This window comes from Piliocolobus tephrosceles, chromosome 21, assembly GCF_002776525.5.
Source record: "Piliocolobus tephrosceles isolate RC106 chromosome 21, ASM277652v3, whole genome shotgun sequence".
NCBI classification, from domain to species: domain Eukaryota; kingdom Metazoa; phylum Chordata; class Mammalia; order Primates; family Cercopithecidae; genus Piliocolobus; species Piliocolobus tephrosceles.
In genome coordinates, this window is record NC_045454.1 from 42,275,809 (window position 1) to 42,301,221 (window position 25,413).

A 25,413-nucleotide genomic window follows, 5' to 3' on the forward strand; every position below is an offset into this window, starting at 1 on the left:
TACAAAAATATTTAAAATTTAGCCAGGCATGATGGTGCATGCCTGTGGTTTCAGCTACTCGGAAGGCCAAGATGGGAGGATCACTTGAGCCCAGGAGGTCAAGGCTGCAGTGAGCTGTGATTATGCCACTGAACTCCAGCCTGGGTGACAGAGTGAGACTCTGTCCCAAAAAACAAATCAAGGCTGGGCATGGTAGCTCAAGTCTCTAATCCCAGCACTTTGGGAGGCCAAGGCACGCAGATCACAAGGAAGTTGAGACCAGCCTGGCCAACACAGTAAAACCTTGTCTCTACTAAAAATACAAAAAAATTAGCCAGGCATGGTGGTGGGCACCTGTAAACCCAGATACTCAGGAGGCGAAGGCAGGAAAATTGCTTGAACCCGGGAGGTGGAGGTTGCAGTGAGCCGAGGCTGCGCTGCTGCACTCCAGCCTGGGCGACCAAGACTCTGTCTCAAAAAAACAAAAAACAAAAAAAAAAACAACAAAAATCCAAAATATGAAGCATTGTTTTGCTGAGCACAATATTGTGCCTCTGGATTCCATAGGCCTGAACTAAACAGGCCCCTACACATATTTTATCTGCACATTACCTCCTTGTCATTTAGTTTGCCAACTAGAAATATAAATTACCCTCATTTTACAGAGACAGAAACTGAAGCAGGCCAGGCACGGTGGTTCACGCCTATAATCCTAGCACTTTGGGGGGCTGAAGCAGGCAGATCTCCTGAGGTCGGGAGTTCGAGACCAGCCTGACCAACATGGAGAAACCCCATCTCTACTAAAAATACAAAATTAGCCGGGTGTGGACGTGCATGCCTGTAATCCCAGCTACTCAGTAGGCTGAGGCAGGAGAATTGCTTGAACCCAGGAGGCGGAGGTTGCGGTGAACCAAGATCACGCCATTGTACTCCAGCCTGGGCGACAAGAACGAAACACCATCTCAAAAAAAAAAAAAAAGAAAAAGAAAGAGGCCGGGCGCAGTGGCTCACGCCTGTAATCCCAGCACTTTGGGAGGCAGAGGCAGGTGGATCACAAGGTCAGGAGATCGAGACCATCCTGGCTAACACGGTGAAACCTTGTCTCTACTAAAAATTCAAAAAATTAGCCGGGCATGGTAGTGGGTGCTTGTAGTCCCAGCTACTTGGGAGACTGAGGCAGGGGAATGGTGTGAGCCCGGGAGGCAGAGCTTGCAGTGAGCAGAGATTGCGCCACTGCACTCCAGCCTGGGCGATAGAGTGAGACTAGGTCTCCAAAAAAAAAAAAAAAAAAGAAATTGCAGCACAGTTAGGTTGAGGCACTTGCCCACTTGCCCAAGGAATTGGCAAAGCCAGGATTTGAACCTCTGCTATTCTGGTACCATAGTATGCATCCTTAATGACAGTGCTGAGACATTTTTTCTTTTTCTTTTTTTTTTTGAGACAGAGTTTCGCTCTTGTTGCCCAGGCTGGAGTGCAATGGCATGAACTCGGCTCACCGCAACCTCCGCCTCCCAGCGATTCTCCTCCCTCAGCCTCCCTAGTAGCTGGGATTACAGGTATATACCACCACGCCCAGCTAATTTTGTATTTTAAGTAGAGACGGGGTTTCTCCATGTTGGTCAGGCTGGTCTCGAACTCCTGACCTCAGGTGATCTGCCCGCCTTGGCCTCCCAAAGTGCTGGGATTACAGGCGTGAGCCACTGCACCCAGCCTGACATTTTTTTTTCCCCTGATGGGCCATTTCCACGGGAATGGGCAGGGCAGTGTGCACATTCAGGAAAGAGGAGTCATGGAGAGGGGGTAACGTACCGTAGCCCAGCACCAGAATCACCATAATGATCATCACCCAGACCATAATACCAGCCAGGAAGCGGAGCAGGATGATGAACAGGAGGCTCATTGCCATAGCAATGACCAGGCCTCTGGGGAAAAGAAAATAGTCATGAACAGACTCCATCCCCGGCCAGGCTTAGAAGGGGCAGCCAGGGGAGAGGCCCCTTCCCTCCTGACTTACATGATAATCCAATACCAAGAGACGGTGTAATCTTCAAATATGCGCATGGCGAGTTGCCGTGCCTCTAGGACTCCATTGGCTTTCCTGGGGGAAGGAGACCAGGGCTCAGGTCAGACCCTCTTCCGTGATCAGGTCAACCCCAGGGGATGCCTGTCCCACCCAGGAAAGTGCGACCCCGGTGTGGTTCGCCAATATCCTCACTTAGCGCCCTCCACCAGGTCTGTGATGTTTTTCCGGGAGCCATGCCCATCCTCATAAGTCGTCTCATTGCCCACCATCAGGACGCCCTTGTGGGCGTGGATGGCTGGGAAGCATCTCCGGGCCACTGCATGGAGCAGAGGATGGGACCAGTCAGGCTGAGCCTCTGCACAGCCTCCCCGTCCCCACCTGAGTCTCCTGGGATCCCCTGACTCACAGGGTTTGCTGGGGATGAGGACAGCAGGGCAGTCACCATCTCGAAGCACCTCAGCCACTCCCTGCCAACAGAGATGGAGGCAGGTGGGTCCCCAAGGCTAGTACACTGCTGCTGCCTATCCCTGGGCTCTCAGGACAGTCTACAACTCACTTTATTGTCCTTGAAGCCAGGAACACAGAACTGCTTATAGTACTCAAAGTCCCGGGAGCTGCGAGCATTCAGGTACGTGAGGTAGCGGTCGGGGCATTTTTCCACGCAGATCTGGGAGGGGAGAAGGAAGGGATTGGGTGGGGTTAGGACAGACCGCTCAGGACAGAGGTCCCAGCCCACATTCACAGGGAGAAAAGCATGGAAAGTGGGGAGAGGAAAAAGGGAATGGTGGGGACAGGTTACCTGGGGAGTGGGACATTGGAATTCCAGCAGAACCAGGGGGCTGGCACATTTCACAATGTTGAAATAAAACAAGTAGGGCTTGTTCCTGGAGTTGGAGAAGGGAGAATGGAAACTGTTAAGACTTCTTCTTCTTCTTTTTTTTTTTTTGACGAAGTCTCGTTCTTGTTGCCCAGGATGGAGTGCAATGGCACGATCTTGGCTCACTGCAAACTCCGCCTCCTGGGTTCAAATGATTCTCCTGCCTCAGCCTCCCGAGTAGCTGGGATTACAGGTGCCCGCTTCCAAGCCTGGCTAATTCTGTATTTTTAGCAGAGATGGGGTTTCAACCATGTTGGCCAGGCTGGTCTCAAACTCCTGACCTCAGGTGATCCACCTGCCTTGGCCTCCCAAAGTGTTGGGATTATAGGTATGACCACACCCAACCTGTTAAGACTTCTTAACCACCCTATAGTAAACTTTTTTTTTTTTAAGACAGAGTCTCGCTCTGTCGCCCAGGCTGGAGTGCAATGGTGCGATCTTGGCTCACTGCAAGCTCCGCCTCCCGGGTTCAAGCAATTCTCCTGCCTCAGCCTCCCAAGTAGCTGGGACTACAGATGCCTGCCATGATGCCCGGCTAATTTTTGTATTTTTAGCAGAGACGGGGTTTCTCTATGTTAGCCAGGATGGTCTCGAACTCCTGACCTCAGGTGATCCACCCATCTCGACCTCCCAAAGTATTGGGTTTATATGCGTGAGCCACTGCGCCTGGCCTCTTTTTTTTTTTTTTTTTTTTGAGACAGAGTCTTTCTCTATTGCCCAGGCTGGTGAGCAGTGGCACAATCTTGGCTCACTGCAGCCTCTAGTGATCCTCCACCTCATCCTCCTGAGCACCTGGGACTACAGACGTGTGCAACCACATCTGGCTAATTTTTTGTATTTTTGGTAGCGACAGAGTTTTACCATGTTGCCCAGGCTGGCATCAAGCAATCCTCCTCCCTAAGTACTGGGATTACAGGCATGAGCCACTGTGCCCGGACTGTTGTTTCCTTTAAGATATTTTCTGTGGCCGGGCATGTTAGTTCACACCTGTAATCCCAGCACTTTGAGAGGCCAAGGCAGGTGGATCACCTGAGGTCAGGAGTTCGAGACCAGCCTGGCCAACATAGAGAAACCACGTCTCTGCTAAAAATACAAGAAAATTAGCCCGTGTGGTGGTGGGCACCTGTAATCCCAGCTACTTAGGAGGCTGAGGCAGGAGAATTGCTTGAATCTGGGTGGTGGAGGTTCCAGTGAGCCAAGATCGCACCATTGCACTCCAGCCTGGGCGACAGAGTGAGACTCTGTCTCAAAAAGAAAAAAAAAAAGATGGGCTGGGCACGGTGGCTCACACCTGTAATCCCAGCACTTTGGGAGGCTGAGGCGGGCGGATCACGAGGTCAGGAGATTGAGGTCATCCTGGCTAACACAGTGAAACCCCGTCTCTACAAAAATACAAAAAAAATTAGCCGGGTGTGGTGGCGGGCACCTGTAGTCCCAGCTACTCAGGAGGCTGAGGCAGGAGAATGGCATGAACCCGGGAGGCGGAGCTTGCAGTGAGCTGAGATGGCGCCACTGCACTCCAGCCTGGGTGACAGAGCAAGACTCTGTCTCAAAAAAAAAAAAAAAAAAAAAAAAGGTATTTTATATAGGGCCAGGCAGGGTGGCTTAGGTCTGTCTTGTACCAGCACTCTCGAAGGCCCAGGTGGCAAGATTGCTTGAGCCCAGGAGTTCCAGGCTGTAGCATGCTATGATCCTGCCACTGGCTGACAGAGTGAGATACTGTGTCAAAATAATAATAATAATAGTAATAATAATAATAGGCTGGGTGTGGTTGCTCACACCTGTAATCCCAGCAGTTTGGGAAGCCAAGGCAGGCAGATAACCTGAGGTCAGAAGTTCGAGACCAGCCTGACCAATATGCTAAAACCCTATCTCTACTAAAAACACAAAAATTTGCCAGGTGTGGTGGCATGTGCCTGTAATCCCAGCTACTCGGGAGGCTGAGACAGGAGAATCACTTGAACCCGGGAGATGGAGGTTGCAGTGAACCAAGATTGCGCCATTGCACTCCAGCCTGGGTAATAAGAGCGAAATCCGTTTTACAATAATAATAATAATAATAATAATTTAAAAACTGCAGCAGCAGCAACTCTATGCCAGGTGCCATTCTTTTTTTTTTTTGAGATGGAATCTTGCTCTGTTGCCCAGGCTGGAGTGCAGTGGCATGATCTCAGCTCATTACAACCTCTGCCTCCCAGGTTCAAGCAATTCTCCTGCCTCAGCCTCCCGAGTAGCCAGGATTACAGGCACATACCACAGTGCCCAGCTAATTGTTTTGTATTTTTAGTAGAGACGGGGTTTCACCATGTTGGCCAGGCTGGTCTTGATCCTCCCACCTCAGCCTCCCAAAGTACTGCGATTATAGGTGTGAGCCACCGTGCCCAGCGATGCCAGGTAGCATTCTAAGCTCTGTACATGTATTGGCACATCTAACCATCAAAATAGCCCCATGAGGGTGGGACCGTTATGATCCTCATTTTAGAGATGAGGAAAACGAGGTTGAGAGAGATTGAGACACCTGCCCTAGGTCACAGAGCCAAGAAGGCTATGCTTGCTCTGCTGTCTCATCTGTTCATCACCACCTGACATCTGATCCAGGACTGTCCCCTCTCAGTCTCTCCTGCCCTTAAAACGTGCACTGCCAGAGAACAGGATGCTTACTATCTCATTTAGAGCTGTGTGTCCCCAAGGACTAGACTAGTGGCTGAGGGTGATGGAACTTTTATCAGTACTTGTTTTCTTGCTGTTTTGTTGAGACCAGGTCTCGCTCTGTCATCCAGGCTGGAGTGCAATGGTACAATCAAACCTTACTGTAGCCTTGGCCTCCCAGTTCAAGCGATCCTCCCACCTCAGCCCGCTGGGTAGCTGGGACCAGAGGGGCGCCCCCACCATGTCCACCTAATTTTTGTTTGCTTTTTTTTTGAGACAGAGTCTTGCTCCATCGCCCAGGCTGTAGTACAGTGGCACGATCTCACTCACTGCAAGCTCCACTGTCCCGGGTTCACGCCATTCTCCTGCCTCAGCCTCCTGAGTAGCTGGGACTACAGGCGCCTGCCACCTCGCCCGGCTAATTTTTTGTATTTTTTTTTTTTTTTTAGTAGAGACGGGGTTTCACCGTGCTGGCCAGAATGGTCTTGATCTCCTGACCTTGTGATCTGCCCGCCTTGGCCTCCCAAAGTGCTGGGATTACAGGTGTAAGCCACCGCACCCAGCTGTTTGTTTTGAGACTGAGTCTCGCTCTGTCCCCCAGGCTAAAGTGCAGTGGCGTGATCTCGGCTCACTGCAACCTCTGCCTCCTGGGTTCAAGTGATTCTCCTGCCTCAGCCTCCCAAGTAGCTGGGATTACAGGCGTGTGCCACCATGCTCGGCTAATTTTTGTATTTTTAGTGGAGACAGGGTTTCGCCATGTTGGCCAGGCTGGTCTCAAACTCCTGGCCTAAAGCAATACTCCTGCCTCGGCCTCCCAAAGTGTTGGAATTTCGGGCGTGAGTCACTGCGCCCAGCCTATAAGCACTTGTTAACTAGACTTAGGGAGATGGGGAATGCCTAGAACCTTCTGCCCCCTCCTCCCCAGCCCCTCCAGGCCCCAAGGAGTCAACTCACTCGTTTTTTGTGCCCTTCTGCCCACAGAACTCGCCCCGGCTATCAGTAGGGTAGATCACCTTCCGAGGGTCTCCATGAGTCCAGGCTGTGGAAAGATCCAGGGATACTGAGACACTACCACTCCTGAGATCCAGCCGTGTTCCCACTCCAGAGGCTATGGCTGCCTCCGCCCACCCTGGAACTCCAAGTCCTACCCCGTTCTCTACTCACCTATAATACCCACAGCCACGTAGCCCACAATGGCCAGGAGCAAGAATACACAGCATATGACGTCCGTGCAGCCCCTGGGGAGCAGAGGGGCAGCGTTTGGAGAAGCCTTGGTGCCGTGTGCACCTAGGGCCCATCTGTCCTCTGCAAACACCCTCATCCACATATTATTTGGACAAATTTTCCTGAGTGGTTTGAATGCCGTACCAAAGGCACATGCATTTTTATTTTTATTTCATTTCATTTTTAAATTTTGTGCAACAGAGTCTCACTCTGTCATCCAGGCTGGAGGACAGTGGCACGATCATAGCTCACTACAGCCTCGAACTCCTGGGCTCAAGTGATCCTCCTGCCTCAGCTTCCCAAGTAGTTGAGACTACAGGTGCACACCACCATACATTTTTTTAAATTTATATATATTCTGTAGAGATAAGGTCTCGCTATGTTGCCCAAGTGAGTCTTTTTTTTTTTCTTTGAGAGGGAGTCTCACTCTGTCTCCCAGGCTGGAGTGCAGTGGCACGATCTCAGCTTACTGCAACCTCTACCTCCCACGTTCAAGCGATTCTCCTGCCTCAGTCTCCCAAGTAGCTGGGATTATAGGTGCCCGCCACCACGCTCGGCTAATTCTTGTATTTTTAGTAGAGACAAGGTTTCACCATGTTGGTCAGGCTGGTCTTGAACTCCTGACCTCAAGTGATCCACCTACCTTGGCCTCCCAAAGTGCTGGTATTACAGGTGTGAGCCACCGTGCCTGGCTGCTGTTTATTTTTTTGTTATTATTTTTTCGAGACAGAGTCTCACTCTTGTCGTCCAGGCCAGAGTACTGTAGAGCAGTCTCAGTTTAGTGCAACCTCCACCTCCCAGGTTCAAGCAATTCTCCTGCCTCAGTCTCCTGAGTAGCCTCTGAGTACTCACAGCTACTTGGGAGGCTGAGACAGGAGAAGCGCTTGAACCGGGAGGGGAAGGTTGCAGTGAGCTGAGTGCACCACTCCACTCTGGGTGACAGAGTGAGACTCCATCTCAAAAATAAATAAATAAATAAATAAATAAATAAATAAATAATACGAACATGGTAAAAATTAAGTTCAGGCCCGATGTGGTGACTCACACCTGTAATCCCAGCACTTTGGGAGGCCAAGGCAGGTGGATCGCTTTGAGCTCAAAAGATCGAGAACAGCATGGGCAACACAGCGAAATATCTCTGCTAAAATTACAACAACAACAAAAAATTAGCCAGGCGCACACCTGTAATCCCAGCTACTCGGGAGAATGAGGTGGTAGGATTGCTTAAACCTGGGAGGTGAAATTTGCAGTGAGTGGAGATCCCGCCACTGCACTCCAGCCTGGCGACAGAGCAAGACTCCGTCTCAAACAAACAAAACAAGTTTCAAATATTTGTCACCAGTCTGTTGGAGAACAGATCGGGGGTGGGGGTGTGTGAAGAGACAGGGATTGGGGTAGTATTAGCAGGGAGAACCCTCCAAAACCCAAAGCCCTTTACCTGTTGTAAATAGGTCCTTTGAAAGTGGGATCATACTTCTGCGGCGTTCCTGAAAGTCAAAACGATTAAGATGGATGGGGTTGGAGACCTGAACCAAGACAGGGCTGGGAGAGCCCCCTTCCCAAAAGCCCGTAGGGGTGTCTTTGCCTCGGCAAGAATAAAATTCAGAGACCTGTGGAATTTTCTGCCTCACTCACCTCCAGGTGACCACACCCAAGCCCCCAGTCCTGGCAGGCCAGGACAGGGGAGGAAGGAGGAATCACTAATTGTGAACAAATTTATTAACTGGCGGCCACCCACTGGGAAGAGGGCTGAAATGGTGGCCACCAGGGAACCAGGTGGAGACGGGGAAGGTCTGAGATGGGATAGGGGGAAGGGGGCGCTGGCAGCAGTGCCAGGCAGAGGGCTACAGGGGCAGGTCCTTTGGGTGGGGGAGAGTAAGGAGGGTCATCTGCGAGGCTCCAGGGGAAAAGTAGGGTGAGGGGGGCTGGCTGATGGTAGGGAGGCTCCAGGCGCAGATTTGCAATTGCGCTCCCCCTCCAGCCCCCTTCCCTGCGCCCCATGTCCTCTCGAGGCCCCCTCCGAGGGGCCGAGGGGCCGGCCCGGGGCTGCGGGCGGGGGTCGCTGCCTACCGTGTTTCCCGTAGTAGTGGGGCCGCTCGTCCCCCATCCCTGCAGGCGACCAGCCCCGACGGCCGCCCGCGCTCTCTCCCGTGCCCCCTCGGCCCTCCCGAGTCTGGAGGGAGGCACTGACCGCGCGACTGGCGGCGGCTCCTCCCAGCACAGCGCCAGGCGGGGCGGCCCAAACCGGTCAGACCGGCCCAAGCTGGGCAGCTGCCCAGACTGTGGGACCCGGGAGGGCGCGGGCGGGGCAGCAGCTGCTCCCGCCACTCACCGGCCGGCCGGATTTAGCACTCCCCGCCCCCACCCGAGAACCCTGCGGCTTCACCCTGGGAACACCCCGCCACCGGGCGACACCGCCCGGAACCCCTAGCCACCCTGAAAGAGCGTTTCTGTGGCTCCGTTTTGCAGGTGTGGAAACTGAGGCACTGGGAGGGAAAACGGCCCACGGCCCAAACCCAGACAACCAACTGTGGAGTGTTGGGGCTGAAAACTTCTCCAACCTGTGCAGGAAATGAGTTTTCTTTTTGTCTGCTTTTTTTTTTTTTATGAGACAGGATCTCCCTCTGTTGCCCAGGCTGGAGTGCAGTGGTGCAATCACAGCTCATCGCAGTCTAAACCTCCCGTCTCAAGCCATCTTCCTGACTCAGCCTCCCAAGTAGCTGGGGCTACAGGTGCTCTACTGCGCTCCGCTAATTTTTAATTTTTTTTTGTAGAGATGGGATCTTGCTATGTTGCCCAGGCTCATCTTTAACTCCTGGACTCGTGAGCTCCTCCCACCGTGGCCCCCCAAATTACACTACTGGGCCTGGCCTTAGAACAAGCATTTATTCAGCCCTTAGTGGGTACAGGCCTTGGGCGGGGCGCCACGTACAGTGAGGAACCAGAGAGATCCAATTTCCACCCTTCTGAAGCCCACATCCTCCTGGGTTGCCCTTAATTCAAATGCTCCTTCTGCACCCTCTGAACTAGAAGATACTTACAAAGGCCTTATTTTCCCTGAGCCTCAGTTTCCTCAACTGCAAAATGAGGCTGAAGTATGAAACCAAAACTGACCTCAAAGAGTAGGCATAGGCCAGGCACGGTGGCTCACGCCTGTAATCCCAGCACTCTGGGAGGCTGAGGTGGGTGGATCACCGGCAATCAGGAGTTTGAAACCAGCCCGGCCAACATGGCAAAACCCCTTCTCTACTAAAAATACAAACATTAGCCAGTGTGGTGGCATATGCCTGTAATCCCAGCTACTTGGGAAAGTGAGGCAGGATAATCGCTTAAACCCAGGAGGTGTAGATTGTAATGAGCCAAGATTGCCTCACTGCACTCCAACCTGGGGGACAGAGTGAGACTCTGTCTCAAAAACAAAAAAAAAAGAAAGAAAAAAGAAAATAGGCTGGGTGTGGTGGCTCACTCCTGTAATCCCAGCAATTTGGGAGGCCAAGGTGGGCAGATCATGAGGTCAAGAGATCGAGACCATCCTGGCTAACTTGGTGAAACCCCATCTCTACGAAAAATGCAAAAATTAGCTGGGCATTGTGGTGCGCACCTGTAGCCCCAACTACTTGGGAGGCTGAGGCAGCAGAATCGCTTGAACCCAGGAGGCGGATGTTGCAATAAGCCAAGATTGCGCCACTGCACTCCAGCCTGGGCGACAGAGCGAGACTCTGTCTTAAAAAATTAATTAATTAATTAATTAATTAAATTTAAAAACAATCTAAAAAAAGAAAAACACTGCATAGATCGGGCATTGCATACCAGGGGTATACACTTAGTATCAGGGTTCACAGTTGGCGATGGGTATACTGTATGATCACTGTAACGGTGTTCAATCAATATAGGGGTACAGAGCAGGTATGGGGTGCCACAAGTATGGGGCATATGGTCAGTGAAGCCACAGGTAACATGGATGTATATAATTATCAGAGGCACTTAATCTGTTTGTGGGTGTATAGTAGAGGTGAAGGGTATACAGCTTGTGTGAGGTATACAGCCATCATGGGTGTATACTATGGGAGTATACCAGCAGGGTACAGCTGGCCACACCCCCCATGCCTACTGTATACCTCCACACCAACTATTCACCCACATGCCAATTATATATTCCTTTGCGTACTAAAACTGGTCTCACTGGTTGGGTGCTATGGCTCATGCCTGTAATCCCAGCACTTAGGGAGGCCAAGGTGGACAGACTGCCTGAGGTCAAGAGTTCGAGACCCGTCTGGCCAACATGGTGAAACCCTGTCTCTACTAAAAATACAAAAATATTAGCCAGGCTTAGTGGCGTGGGCCTGTAATCCTAGCTACTCGGGAGGATGAGGCAGGCGAATTGCTTGGGCCAGGGAGGTAGAGGTTGAGGGAGCCGAGATTGCACCACCGCACTCCAACCTGTGCTACAGAGTGAGACTGTCTCAAAAAACAAATAAAAATTAAAAAATAAAATAAAACTAGTCTCACTGTATCTCCCAACTTTTGTGTGTGTGTGTTTTGAGACAGAGTCTTTCACCCAGGCTGAAGTTCAGTAGCGTAATCTCGACTCACTGCAATCTCCACCTCCCGGGTTCAAGCAATTCTCCTGTCTCAGCCTCCGGAGTAGCTGGGATTACAGGCGCGTGCAGTAACACCCAGCTAATTTTTGTATTTGTAGTAGAGACGGAGTTTCACCATGTTGGCCAGAATGGTCTCAAAACTTCTGATCTCAGGTGATCCACCCACCTTGGCCTCCCAAAGTGCTGGGATTACAGGCATGAGCCACTGAGCACAGCCAGTATCTCCCAACTTTGAGGCCGCCTGTGTATTTATTATTATTATTATTATTTTTAAAAATAGAGACGGGCTGGGCGCGGTGGCTCACGCCTGTAATCCCAGCACCATGGGAGGCCAAGGCGGGCAGATCATCTGAGGTCAAGAGTTCAAGACCGGCCTGGCCAACATGGCAAAACCCTGTCTGTACTAAAAATACAAAAATTAGCCAGCCGTGGTGGTGGGCACCTGTAATCCCGGATACTGGGGAGGCTGAAGTAGGAGAATTGTTTGAACCTGGGAGGTGGAGGTTGCAATGAGCCAAGGTTATGCCAGTGTACTCCAGCCTGGGCGACAGAGCGAGACTCTGTCTCAAAAAACATAAAATACAATACAATAAAAATAGAGACAGGATCTCACTGTGTTACCCAGACTGGTCTCAAACTCCTGGCCTTAAGCAATCCTCCCACCTCAGCCTCCCAAAGTGCTGGGATTGCAGGCATGAGCCACCATGCCACAACCTGCCCCTACTTGAATATTTATAGATATTTATAGTGCAGCCAATTATTTGGTTAACATGCGTTATACAGGCGGTGTGGAGGTATCCTCAGCAGGAATATACATTTAGTGTTGGGAGTACACAGACAGCATGAGGTTATACAGTCAGCGTGATCATATACAGTTGGTGTCCAATAATTGTTGCTGCTGCCTTAGACTCTAGGACTCGCAGGCAGGATTCTAGTCACTAACTCAGCTTATTCTTAAAAAGGCTCCCTCTCAGCCGGGCATAGTGGCTCACGCCTGTAATTCCAGCACTTTGGGAGGCCAAGACGGGTGGATCACGAGGTCAGGAGATCGAGACCATCCTGGCTAACACGGTGAAACCCCATCTCTACCAAAAATACAAAAAATTAGCTGGGCATGTTGGCAGGAGCCTGTAGTCCCAGCTACTTGGGAGGCTGAGGCAGGAGAATGGAGTGAATCCGGGAGGCGGAGCTTGCAGTAAGCCGAGATTGCGCCACTGCACTCCAGCCTGGGCGACAGAGCGAGACTCAGTCTCAAAAAAAAAAAAAAAAAGGCGCCTTCCTCCTAGTTGCCTCCAGCAGAGGGGCTCTGTCTAAACACCTGGACCACAAGCGAGGCCCGAGGCACCAAGTCATGCCCTGGAGTGACCCAGACTCTGAAAGAAGCCCTGTGGTTCTAGAAGTCTCTGGCAGCCCAAAGGCTAGCTGGTCCCACCCTACCCATTCCAAGCAGCGGACAAAAGAGAGCGAGCCACAGGCCTCTTCTGTTCCCAACTACACGGGGTGCCCTGGGGACATTTTATTCAGGCCCCACCCACCAGTTTCACACTGAGGAATCCCAAAAATTGAGCCCTCAGGAAACCCTTGTTTCTGAGCTGCACACCCATATGACATCCATCTCCCCCCAACACATGTGGGCATCTCATACTCAGTGCGGTGGCATCCAAGCTTTTTTTTTTTTTTTTGAGACGCAGTCTCGCTCTGTCGCCCAGGCTGGAGTGTAGCGGGGCAATCTCAGCTCACTGCAAGCTCCGCCTCCCGGGTTCACGCCATTCTCCTGCCTCAGCCTCCCGTGTAGTTGGGACTACAGGCGCCCGCCACCACGCCCAGCTAATTTTTTGTATTTTTAGTAGAGACGGGGTTTCACCGTGTTAGCCAGGATGGTCTCGATCTCCTGACCTCGTGATCCGCCCGCCTTGGCCTCCCAAAGTGCTGGGATTACAGGTGTGAGCCACCGCGCCCGGCTGCTTTTTTGTTTTTGAGACAGGGTCTCACTCTGTCGCCCAGGCTGGAGTACAATGGCACAATCACAGCTTACTGCGGCTTTGACCTCCTGGGCTCAAGCGATCCTCCCACCTCAGCCTCCTGAGTAGCTGGGACCACAGGCATGCACCACCACACACAGGTAATTTTTTGTATTTTTAGTGGAGACGGGGTCTCACAATGTTGCCCAGGCTGGTCTGGAACTCCTGGCCTCAGGGATCCTTCCAACTGAGCCTCCCAAAGTGCTGTAATTATAGGTGTGAGCCACCGCGCCTGGCCTGCCCAAGCCTCTGATTATCCAGTGACTTAGCTCCATCCTCCCACGTGCTCCGGCCAGGAACCTGGGCTACCTCTCTGCTTGAGATCAGTTTTGCCTTCAGAGCTATCCAGAATCCAACCTCTTCTCACCTGCTCCTCAAGCACCCACCCTTTCACACAGCCCTGTGATCTGCCTGGACCAACACAGACACTTTCTATTCTCCCTATAGCGGCCAGAGACATCCGTGCACACGTAAGTCAGAGCACATCCCTGCTCTGCTCAGAAACCTCCATGGTTCCCACCTCATTCCGAGGAAAAAGCCCAACTCTTCGCCACAGCCCACAAGGCCCCGCATGATCTGCCCTGTCACCTTCCTGCCCTCACTCGCTTCCTCTCTCTCCATGGCTTACTCTGTTCCAGCCTCACTGGCCTCCTGGGTACGTCCCACACTCAGCAGGCATGGTCCGACCTCAGTGCCTTTGCACTAGCTGCTCGGTCCCTCTGCTTAGAATGCTTTTCTCCCAGACGTCCATACAACTCCACTGCCTTCAAGCCTCGCCTGAAATATCACCTTGACAGAGCCTGGTGGCTCACACCTGTCATCCTAGCACTTTGGGAGGCTAAGACAAGCAGATCACTGGAGGCCAGTAGTTCGAGACCAGCCTGGGCAACACTGTGAAACCCCATCTCTACTATAAGTACAAAAATGAGCCGGGTGAGGCCAGGTGCAGTGGCTCACGCCTATAATCCCAGCACTTTGGGAGGCCGGGGTGGGCAGATCACCTGAGGTTGGGAGTTCGAGACCAGCCTGACCAACATGGAGAAACCCCATTTCCACTAATACAAAAATTAGCCAGGCAAGATGGCACATGCCTGTAATCCCAGCTACTCGGGAGGCTGAGGCACAAGAATCACTTGAACCTGGGAGGTGGAGGTTGAGGTGAACCGAGATCGCGCCATTGCACTCCAGTCTGGGCAACAAGAGCGAAACTCTGTCTCAAAAATAAATAAACAAATAAAATAAAAAATTAGCCAGGTGTGGTGACACATACCTGTACTCCCAGCAACTTGGGAGGTGGAGGTGGGAGGATCACCTGAGACCAAGAGGTCGAGGATGCAGTGAGCCAAGATCCTGGCACTGCACTCCAGCCAGGGTGACAAAGCAAGACTCCATCTAAAAAAAAAAAACCCACGGCTGGGTGTGGTGGCTCATGCCTGTAATCCCAGCACTTTGGGAGGCCTAGGCGGGCGGATCACGAGGTCAGGAGATTGAGATCATCCTGGCCAACACGGTGAAACCCCGTCTCTACTAAAAATACAAAAAAAATTAGCCGGGCGTGGTGGTGGGCACCTGTAGTTTCAGCCACTCGGGAGGCTGACGCAGGAGAATGGCGTGAACCCAGGAGGTGGAGCTTGCAGTGAGCCGAGATCGCGCCACTGCATGAGACTCTGTCTCAAAAATAAATAAATAAATAAATAAATAAATAAATAAATAAATAAATAAACCCCCACACACACAAAAAACCCACCATCCCTTTCCTCTCAGTCCTATGACCTTTTCTTTTCTTTCATTTTTTTTTTCTTTCTTTTTTTTCTTTATTGAGACAGAGTCTCGCTCTGTTGCCCAGGCTGGAGTGCAGTGGTGCCATCTCAGCTCACTGCAACCTCTGCCTCCCAAGATCAAGCGGTTCTCCTGCCTCAGGCTCCCAAGTAGCTGGGACTATAGGCACATACCACCGTGCCCGGCTAATTTTTGTATTTTTAGTAGTAGAGATGGGCTTTCACCACGTTGGCGGGGCTGGTCTCGAACTCCTGATCTCAAGTGATCTGCCCGCCTGGGCCTCCCAAAGTGCTGGGATTACAGGCGTGAGCCACTATACCTGGTCCCTATGACTTTCTGTTTGTCGTTATTATCAAATAGAGTCTTGCTTCGTCACTCAGCCTGGAATGCAGTGGAGCAATCATAGCTCACTGAAGCCTAAACCTCCTGGGCTCAAGTGATTTTCTCACCTCAGCCTCCCAAGTAGCTGTGACTATAGGCACGCACCACCATGCCTGCCTAATTTTAAAATTTTTTGTAGAACAGGGTCTCGCTATGTTGCCCAAGGCTGGTCTCAAACTCCTGGGCTCAAGCCTTCCTCCCACCTTGGCCGCCCAAAGCCCTGGGATTACAGATGTGATAAATTTTGCTTCTTATCACCATCTGACACGTTACCCATTTGCTTATTGATTGTTAATTATCTACTCTCTTGCCTATTGCCGGCATAAGGACAGGGACTTATGTGTCTTTCATTCAGGCTGCGTCCCAGTATACAGCATAGCACCTGGCGTAAAACAGACATTTAATAAGTGTTTGTTGAATGAATAGCCACAATATATAATCCAAGTATATAGAGTGAACACTGAAAATAAAAACGCAGCCTAGAATTTCCCAAGGGTACGTATTTTAAAAAATAATTTATGTGTTTTTTTTCTTTTTTTGAGATGGAGTCTTGCTCTGTTGCCCGATCTTGGCTCACCGCAACCTCTGCCTCCCAGGTTCAAGTGATTCTTCTGCCTCAGCCCCCCCGAGTAACTGGGATTACAGGTGCACACCACTATGCCAGGCTAATTTTTGTATTTTTAGTAGAGACACGGTTTCACTATGTTCACTGGGCTGGTCTCAAACTCCCGACCTCAGGTGATCTGCCCACCTCAGCTTCCCAAGGTGCTGGGATTACAGGCACGAGCCACAGTGCCTGGGAATTCTTTTTTTTTTTTTTTAGACAAAGCCTCACTCTGTTGCCCAGGCTGAGTGTGGTGGCACAATCTTGGCTCACTGCAACTTCCACCTCCTGGGCTCAAGTGATCCTTCCACCTCAGCCTCTCAAGTAGCTAGGACTACAGGCACACTTACTGCACCCAGCTAATATTTTTTGGGTTTTTCTGTAGAGACAGGATTTCACCATGTTGCCCAGGCTGGAGATTTGCAATTTTTTTTTTTTTTATTTTTTGAGATGGAGTCTCACTCTGTCACCCAGCGCAGAGTAGTGGCATGATCTTGGCTCACTGCAACCTCTGCCTCCTGGGTTCAAGCAATTCTCCTGCCTCAGCCTCCCAAGTAGCTGGGACTACAGGCGCACAGCACCATGCCCGGCTAATTTTTTGTATTTTAGTAGAGACGGGGTTTCAATGTGTTGCCTAGGCTAGTCGTGAACTCCTGAGCTCAGGCAATCCACCTGCCTTGGCCTCCGGAAGTGCTGGGATTACAGGTGTGAGCCACTGCATCCAGCGGAGATTTGCTCATTTTATACTTAAATGAATCTCAGGCCAGGTGTAGTGGCTGACGCCTGTAATACCAACATTTGGCAAGAGAATTGCTTGGGTCCAGGAGTTCAACACTAGCCTGGGCAATATATTGAGACCTCATCTCTACAAAATTTTTTTTTTTTTTTTTTGTATTGCAAATCAAGCAGCCTCCCAAGCCAAAGTAGGCTCTGAGACTCAAAAACAAAACAAAAAACAAACAAACAAACAAAATTTTTTTTTTTTTTTTGAAACATGGTCCGGCTCTATTGCCCCCCCAGGCTGGAGTGCAGTGTCACAATCTCGGCTCACTGCAACCTCTACCCATTGGGCTCAAGCCAGTCTCCCTCAGCCTCCCAAGTGGCTGAGACTACAGACACATAACACCACACCCGGCTAATTTTTTGTATTTTTTGTAGGGACTGGGCTTTGCCATGTTGCCCAGGCTGGTCTCGAACTCATGAGTTCCAGTGATCCACCTGCCTCGACTTCCCAAAGTGCTAGGATTACAGGTGTGAGCCACTGTGCCTGGCCAGAATTTTTAAAAATTAGCTGGGTATGATGTGCCTGTAGTCCCAGCTACTGGGGAAGCCTAGGGTCGGAGGATCACTTCAGCCCAGGAGGTTCACGTTCAGGTTTTAGGGAGCTGTGACTGTGCCACTGCCCTCCAGCCTGGGTAACACAGTGTGACCCTGTCTCCAAAAAAAAAAAAAAAAAAAGGATTGTATACATGATACATGTAGAATTCACAGGGAAAGGATAAATTCTTTATTCAGTAGCCCTGAATGTATACTAGGAAGAAAAGACCGGGCACATTGGCTCAAGCCTGTAATCCTATCACTTTGGGAGGCCGAAGCGGGCGGATTGCCTGAGCTCAGGAGTTGGAGACCAGCCTGGGCAACACAGTGAAACCCTGTTTCTACTAAAATACACAAAAAAATTAGCCAGGTGCGGCCGGGCATGGTGGCTCACGCCTGTGATCCTAGCACTTTGGGAGGCCGAGTCAGGCGGATCACGAGGTCAGGAGATGGAGACTATCCTGGCTAACACGGTGAAAGCCCGTCTCTACTATAAATACAAAAATTAGCCGGGCGAGGTGGCGGGCGCCTGTAGTCCCAGCTACTCGGGAGGCTGAGGCAGGAGAATGGCGTGAACTCGGGAGGCGGAGCTTGCAGTGAGCCAAGATCACACCACTGCACTCCAGTCTGGGTGAGAGAGAGAATCCGTCTCAAAAAAAAAGAAGAAGAAGAAGAAGAAGAACAAGCTGGGCATGGTGGTCCGTGCCTGTAGTCCCAGCTGCCAGGGAGACTGAGGTGGGAGGGTGACTGGAGCCCAGGAGTTACAGGCTGCAGTGAGCTGTGATGGCACCATTGCAGTACAGCCTTGGCAACAAAGCAAGACCCTGTCTCTCTTTTTTTTTTTTTTTTTTTTTTTTGAGACAGAGTCTCACTTTGTCTCCCAGGCTGGAGTGCAGTGGCAGGATCTCGGCTCACTGCAACCTTTGCCTCCCGGGTTCAAGCGATTCTCCTGCCTCAGCCTCCTGAGCAGCTGGGATTACAGGAGCCCACCACCATGCCTGACTAGTTTTTGTATTTTTAGTAGAGACGGGGTTTCACCATATTGGCCAGGCTGGTCTTGAACTCCTGACCTCAGGTGATCTGCCCACCTCAGCCTCCCAACCTGCTAGGATTACAGGCGTGAGCTACCGCGCCTGGCCCCGGGTCTCTAAAAATAAAAGTAAAAATATGGCTGGGCGCAGTGGCTCAGGCCTGTAATCCCAGCACTTTGGGAGGCCGAGACTGGCAGATCACGAGGTCAGGAGATTAAGACCATCCTGGCTAACACAGTGAAACCCCGTCTCTACTAAAAAATACAAAAAACTAGCCAGCGAGGTGGCGGGTGCCTGTAGTCTCAGCTACTCAGGAGGCTGAGGCAGGAGAATGGCGTAAACGCGGGAGGCGGAGCTTGCAGTGAGCTGAGATCCGGCCACTGCTACTCCAGCCTGGGCAACAGAGCGAGACTCCGCCTCAAAAAAAAAAAAAGTAAAAATAGAGACAGGGCATGGTGGCTGAATCTTGTAATTCTAGCACTTTGGGAGGCCAAGGCGGGTGGATTGCTTGAGTGCAGGAGATTAAGACTAGACTAAGCAACAGGCAAAACCATCTCTACAAAAACAACAAAACAACAACAACAACAAAATAAAAATTAACGGGACGTGGTGGCATACCTTTGTAGTCCCAGCTACTTGGGAGGCTGAGGTGAGAGAATCTTTGAGCTTGAGGAGATAGAGGTTGCAGAGGGCTCAGATTGCACCACTGCACTCCAGCCTGGGAAGCAGAATGAGACCCTGTCTTTTTCACTGTGTATGTTGAAACAGAGTTTCACTCTGTTTCAATCAATCAATCAATCAATCAATCAATCAATCAAATAACAAAATGTTACATAGTTTACCTCATTTCATCCTTTTTTTTTTTTTTTTTTCTTTGGAGACAGGGTCTCACTGTCACCCAGGCTGGAAAGCAGTGGCACCATCGTAGCTCACTGCAGCCTCGACCTCCCAGGCTCAAGTGATCCTTCACCTCAGCTGGGACTACGGGCACACGCCACCAGACCCGGCTAATTTTTGTACTTTTGGTAGAGACAGGGTTTCGCTATGTTGCCCAGGCTGGTCTCTAAAACCTGGGCTCAGGCAATCCCGCTTTGGCCGCCCAAAGTGCTGGGATCACAGGTGTGAACCACCATGTCCAGCCCACCTCATTGCATCTTTACAGCAACTTCTATCATTATCCCCATTTGACAGACAGATCAACTGAGGCCTAGAGAGAAAGAAGATGCCCATGGTGTGAAAGATTGCAATCAGCAGACCCAAGCTGTCCAGCTCCCAAGTCAATGGACACTTAACCTTCAAACAACACAGGTTTGAGCTTCATGGATCCCCTTAAACACAATTTTCTTCTGCCTGTTACCCCTGAGACAGCAAGACCAACCCCGTCCCTTCCTCTTCCTCCTCAGCTCACTCAATGTGAAGACCATTTTTTTTTTTTTTTTTGAGATGGAGTCTCCCTCTGTTGCCCAGGCTGGAGTACACTGGTGTGACCTCAGCTCACTGCAACTTCTGCCTCCCGGGTTTAAGCGATTCTTGTGCCTCAGCCTCCTGAGTAGCGGAGACTACAGGTGCGAGCCACCATGCCCAGCTAACTTTTGTATTTTTAGTAGAAATGGGGTTTCACCATGTGGGCCAGGCTGGTCTCCAACTCCTGACCTCAAGTGATCCTCCCACCTTGGCCTCCCAAAGTGCTGGGATTACAGGTAGCATGAGCCACTGCACCTGGTCCCTAATTTTTTTTTTTTTATTAGAGACAGGGTTTTCACCATGGTGGCCAGGCTGGTCTTGAAGTCCTGACCTCAAATGATCCACCTGCCTTGGCCTCCCGAAGTGCTGGGATTACAGGTGTGAGCCACCACGTCTAGCCTCTGAAAACCTTTTTGATGATCCACTTCCACTTAATGAATAATAAATGTATTTTCTTTTCCTTACATTTTAATATTTTTTCCATTAAAAGGAATGGCAAAAAAACGCAATTACTTTTGCACCAACTTAGTAACATTTTCTTTTCTTCTTCTTTTTTTTTTTTTGAGACGGAGTCTCATTCTGTCGCCCAGGTTGGAGTGCAGTGGTGCAATCTTGGCTCACTGCAACCTCTACCTCCCAGGTTCAAGCGATTCTCCTGCCTCAGCTTCCCAAGATGTTGGGATTACAGGTGCATACCACTATGCTTGGCTAATTTTTGTCTTTTTAATAGAGACGTGGTTTCACCATGTCGGCCAGGTTGGTCTCAAACTCCTAACCTCCATGTTACCAGTAAGGCTAACAATCAACAGTAGGCTATCACTAATTAAGTTTTCAGGGAGTTATATGCAGGCCGGGCATGGTGGCTCACACATGCAATCCCAGCATTTTGGGAGGCTAAGGTGGGAGGATCTCTTGAGGCCAGGGGTTCGAGACCAGCCTGATCAACAGATCACAACCCTATCTCTACAAAAATTTAAGGCACACACAGATTTCTAATTTCACAGGGGGTCAGTGCCCCTCACACCCATGTGGTTTGAGGGTCAACTGCATTATTTCCTATGGTTGCTGTAACAAGACACCAATGCCTTGGTGGCTTAAAATACACAAATTTATGGCTGGGCGCGGTGGCTCATGCCTGTAATGCCCTGCACTTTGGGAGGCCGAGGCAAGTGGATCACCTAAGGTCAGGAACTTGAGACCAGCCTGGCCAACGTGGTGAAACCCCATCTCTACTAAAAGTACAAAACATTAGTGGTGGCGTGTGCCTATAATCCCAGCTACTCAGGAGGCTGAGGCAGGAGAATCGCTTGAAATCAGGAGGCAGAGGTTGCAGCGAGCCAATAATAATAATAAATTAAAAACACAAATTTATTATCTCACAGCTCCGGAGGGCATAAGTACAAAATATATCTCACTGGGCTACAATCGAGGTATAGGAAGGGCTGTGTTTCTTTCGGAGATTCTAGGGGAAAATCTGTTTCCTTGCCTGTTTCACCTTCTAGAGGCCACCCACATTCCTTGGCTCCTGGCTGCTTCTTCCATTTTTAAAGCCAGCAATCACATCAAAACCACCTCACTTCCATTGTTCCATGTCCTCCTCTGACTCTGCTGCCTCCCTCTTCCATGTTTCTTAAAGAGATGGGGTCTCGCTATGTTGCCGAGGCTGGTCTCAAACTCCTGGGTTCAAGCAATCCTCCCGCCTTGGCCTCCCAAAGTGCTTGAACTACAGGCATGAGCCACTACACCCAGCCAAAGTCTTCAAGTTGGCCAGGTGCAGTTGCTTACGCCTGTAATCCCAACACTTTGGGAAGCCAAGGCAGGCAGATCACTTGAGGTCAGGAGCTCGAGACCCGCCTGGCCAATGTGGTAAAACCCTGTGTCTCCCAAAAATACAAAAAATTAGCCGGGCGTAGTGGTGGGCGCCTATAGTCCCAGCTACTCGGGAGACTGAGGCAGGAAAATCACTTGAACCCAGGAGGCAGAGGTTGTAGTGAGCCAAGATCGTGCCACTGTACTCTAGCCTGGATGACAGAGCGAGACTCCATCTCAAAAAAAAAGAAAAGAAAAGAAAAAACAAAAAAATAACTATATTAGCTGGGTGTGGTGGTGCGTGCCTGTGGTACGAGCTACTCAGGAGGCTGAGGTGGGAGAATCACTTGAGCCCAGGAGGCAGAGACTGCAGTGAGCTGTGATCATGCCACTGCACTCCAGCCTGGATGACAGAAACCCTGTCTCTAAAAAAAATAAAACCGGCCGGGCGCGGTGGCTCATGCCTGTAATCCTAGCACTTTGAGAGGCCGAGGTGGGTGATCACGAGGTCAGGAGTTCAAGACCAGCCTGGCCAATGTGGTGAAACCCCATCTCTACTAAAAATACAAAAATTAGCTGGGTGTGATGGCAGGTGCCTGTAATCTCAGCTACTTGGGAGGCTGAGGCAGGAGAATCGCTTGAACCCAGGAGGCAGAGGTTGCAGTGAGCCGAGACTGTGCCACTGCACTCCAGCCTGGCAACAGAGCGAGACTCCTTTCAAAAACAAAACAAAACACAACAAAACAAAAAATTAGCCGGGCGTGGCGTCGGGTGCCTGTAGTCCCAGCTACTCAGGAGGCTGAGGCAGGAGAATGGCGTGAACCCAGGAGGCACAGCTTACAGTGAGCCGAGATCGCACCACCGCACTCCAGCCTGGGCGACAGAGCAAGATTCCGTCTCAAAAATAAATGAATAAATAAATAAAAATAAACCAAACGAATAAAAATAACAAAACAAAAACAACTCCTCCTATCCCCACTAACCAATAGTGTGATCCCATTTCACGACGGGCATGCTGAGGCTGCTTGCTCAGACCACACAGCTGGTGAGGAACACAGCCAGGAATCAAACCAACGCCCTGCTGGAGCCCACCCAGGCCTTTTCCTCGGCAGGTACTAGGAGAAGCAGAGATAATCTTGCAGCAATGGTGTGGAAGAAAAATTGGGAAAATCGAGCTGTTGGACAAGGCCAGGATTGGGGGAGGCAGCCTTAGGGTGCCAGCCTTGCTGGCTGTGATGACTGACCCACCCAGTGCAGTGGGCGTGGGTGATAAGAGAACTGCTGCAGCCTGCCCAGTCACAGTGCTGGTGCCAGGACATCAAATGCCACCCAGCCCCCACAGCTTCCGGACACTGGCCAAGTCCCCAGGGGCTGCAGCAACCCAAGGCCTCACCCACACAGCCAGCCGCTGGCCTCTGCCTTCCCAGAAGTCTGTGCCTGGAGAATGAGCATTGCCAGCTGCCCAGACACCTCCTGTTGACAAAGGGTTTGAGGACAGCATCTGGGTGGGAAGGCTCAGAAGGGTTAAGGGCAAAAGATAGAGCTCCTACTGTATGCTAGACTGTGCTAGGCACAAAACCAGAGATTTGCTTCTAGAAACATTTAACGTTTTTTATTTTTTTTTGAGACAGGGTCTCCTTTGTTGCCCAGGCTGAAGTGCAGGGGCACAATCATAGCTCACTGCAGCCTTGACCGCCTGGGCTCAAGTGATCTTCCCACCTCAGACTCCCTAGTGGATGGGACTACGGGCATGCACCACCACGCCCTGCTAATTTTTAATTTTTTTTGTAGAGACAAGGTCTCACTATGTTGCCCAGGCTGGTATAAAATTCCTGGGCTCAAGTGATCCTTCTGCCCTGGCATCCCAAAGTGCTGGGATTATAGGAGTGAGCCACCACACCCGGCTCAGCCTAAGAAGCTTTAAAAAGATCCAGAAGCCACACACAAACAGAAATTAATAGGTCACAATCTGGAAGGAGACTTCTTGGCTGAGCTACCTCTGAGGTGAAAACAGTTAACCAAAGATTTGTAGAAGATTCTTTCACGTGGAAAGCTAAAATCTTCCATGGACTTGAGGATTTACTTATAATTAGATTTTAGTCCCCCTGCCAGAACAGAGGGAATTTATTAATTTTATTATGTAAGAGTTTATTTGTTTACTTGCATATTTGAGACAGGGTCTCATTCTGTTATCTAGCTTGGAGTGCAGTGGCACAATGTCGGTTCACTGCAACTTCTGCCTCCCAGGCTCAAGCAATCCTCCCACCTCAGCCTTCAGAGTGGCTCAGACCACAGGCATGAGCCACCATGCCCAGCTAATTTTTTGTATATTTTTGGGAAGAAGGGGTTTTGCAATGTTGCCTAGGCTAGTCTCAAACTCCTGGACTCAAGCGATCCACCCACCTTGGCCTCACAAACAGCTGGGATTACAGGAGTGAACCATTGCACCAGGTCTCTTGTTTGTTTGTTTGTTTGTTTATTATTTTTTGAGATGGAGTCTCACTCTCTTGCCCAGGCTGGAGTGCAGTGGCACAATCTCGGCTCACTGCAACCTCTGCTGCCCAGATTCAAGCGATTCTCCTGCTTCAGACCCCCGAGTAGCTGAGATTACAGGCACCTGCCACCATGACTGGCTAATTTTTGTAGGTTTAGCAGAGATGGGGTTTCACCATCTTGGCCAGGCTGGTTTTGAGCTCCTGATGTCGTGATCCACCCACCTCAGCCTCCCAATGTGCTGAGATTACAGGGGTGAGCCACCGCGCCCAGTCTTGTTTATTTTTATAGTAGCAATGAGGGTTTTGCTATGTTGCCCAGGCTGTGCTCCAGCTCATGGGCCTGACCAAGAGTTTAAAAATCATATTTTATTTCATTTTTATAAAATCATATTTATTTATTTATTTGAAATGGAGTCTCACTCTATGCCCCAGGCTGGAGAACAGTGGCGCCATCTCAGTTCACTGCAGCCTCCGCCTCCCAGGTTCAAGTGATTCTCCTGCCTCAGCCTCCCAAGTAGCTGGGATTACAGGCACGCGCCACCACGCCCGGCTAATTTTTGTATTTTTAGTAGAGACAGAGTTTCTCCCTGTTGGCCAGGCTGGTTTTGAACTCCTGACCTCACGTGATCTGCCTGCCTGGGCCTCACAAAGTGCTGGGATTACAGGCGTGAGGCACCGTGCCCAACCTAAAATCATATTTTAAAATAATGCTCTCTAGCCCGGCATAGAGGCACATGCCTATAGTCCCAGCTACTCAGGAGGTTGAAGGGGAAGGATTGCTTGAGCCCAGAAATTCAACTAGTAAGTAAGTAAGTAAATAAATAATAAATAAAATGCTCACTTTGGGGATTGAATGGGAAATGGCAAAAGAAAAAAGAAAAGGCTTGGCGGGGTGCGGTGGCTCACAATTGTAATCCCAGCACTTTGGGGGGCCGAGGCGAGTGGATCACTTGAGGGCAGGAGTTCCAGACCAGCCTGGCCAACGTGGTGAAACCCCCGTCTCTACTAAAAATACAAAGAAGAGCCAGGCGTGGTGGCAGGAGCCTGTAATCGCAGCTACTCAGGAGGCTGAGGCAGAAGAATCACTTGAACCCAGGAGGCAGAGGCTGCAGTGAGCTGAGATCACGCCATTGCACTCCAGCCTGGGCAACAAGAGCAA

At 50.5% G+C, this 25,413-nt stretch overlaps 1 protein-coding gene across 2 annotated transcripts in view; it reads right to left on the bottom strand.

Annotated features, from left to right (window-relative positions):
- SLC44A2 (solute carrier family 44 member 2) overlaps positions 1–25,413 on the bottom strand; it is a 54,257-nt gene that overhangs the window by 14,788 nt on the left and 14,056 nt on the right. For both annotated transcript variants that reach the window (XM_023194141.3, XM_023194142.3), the window contains exons 2-10: positions 8,191–8,239; positions 6,693–6,766; positions 6,483–6,567; positions 2,802–2,886; positions 2,559–2,669; positions 2,409–2,469; positions 2,195–2,318; positions 1,994–2,077; positions 1,789–1,901 (exon numbers count right to left, since the gene is read on the bottom strand). In XM_023194141.3, the coding sequence (XP_023049909.2) occupies positions 1,789–1,901; positions 1,994–2,077; positions 2,195–2,318; positions 2,409–2,469; positions 2,559–2,669; positions 2,802–2,886; positions 6,483–6,567; positions 6,693–6,766; positions 8,191–8,239 (786 nt within the window). The remainder of the gene's footprint in view (positions 1–1,788; positions 1,902–1,993; positions 2,078–2,194; positions 2,319–2,408; positions 2,470–2,558; positions 2,670–2,801; positions 2,887–6,482; positions 6,568–6,692; positions 6,767–8,190; positions 8,240–25,413) is intronic.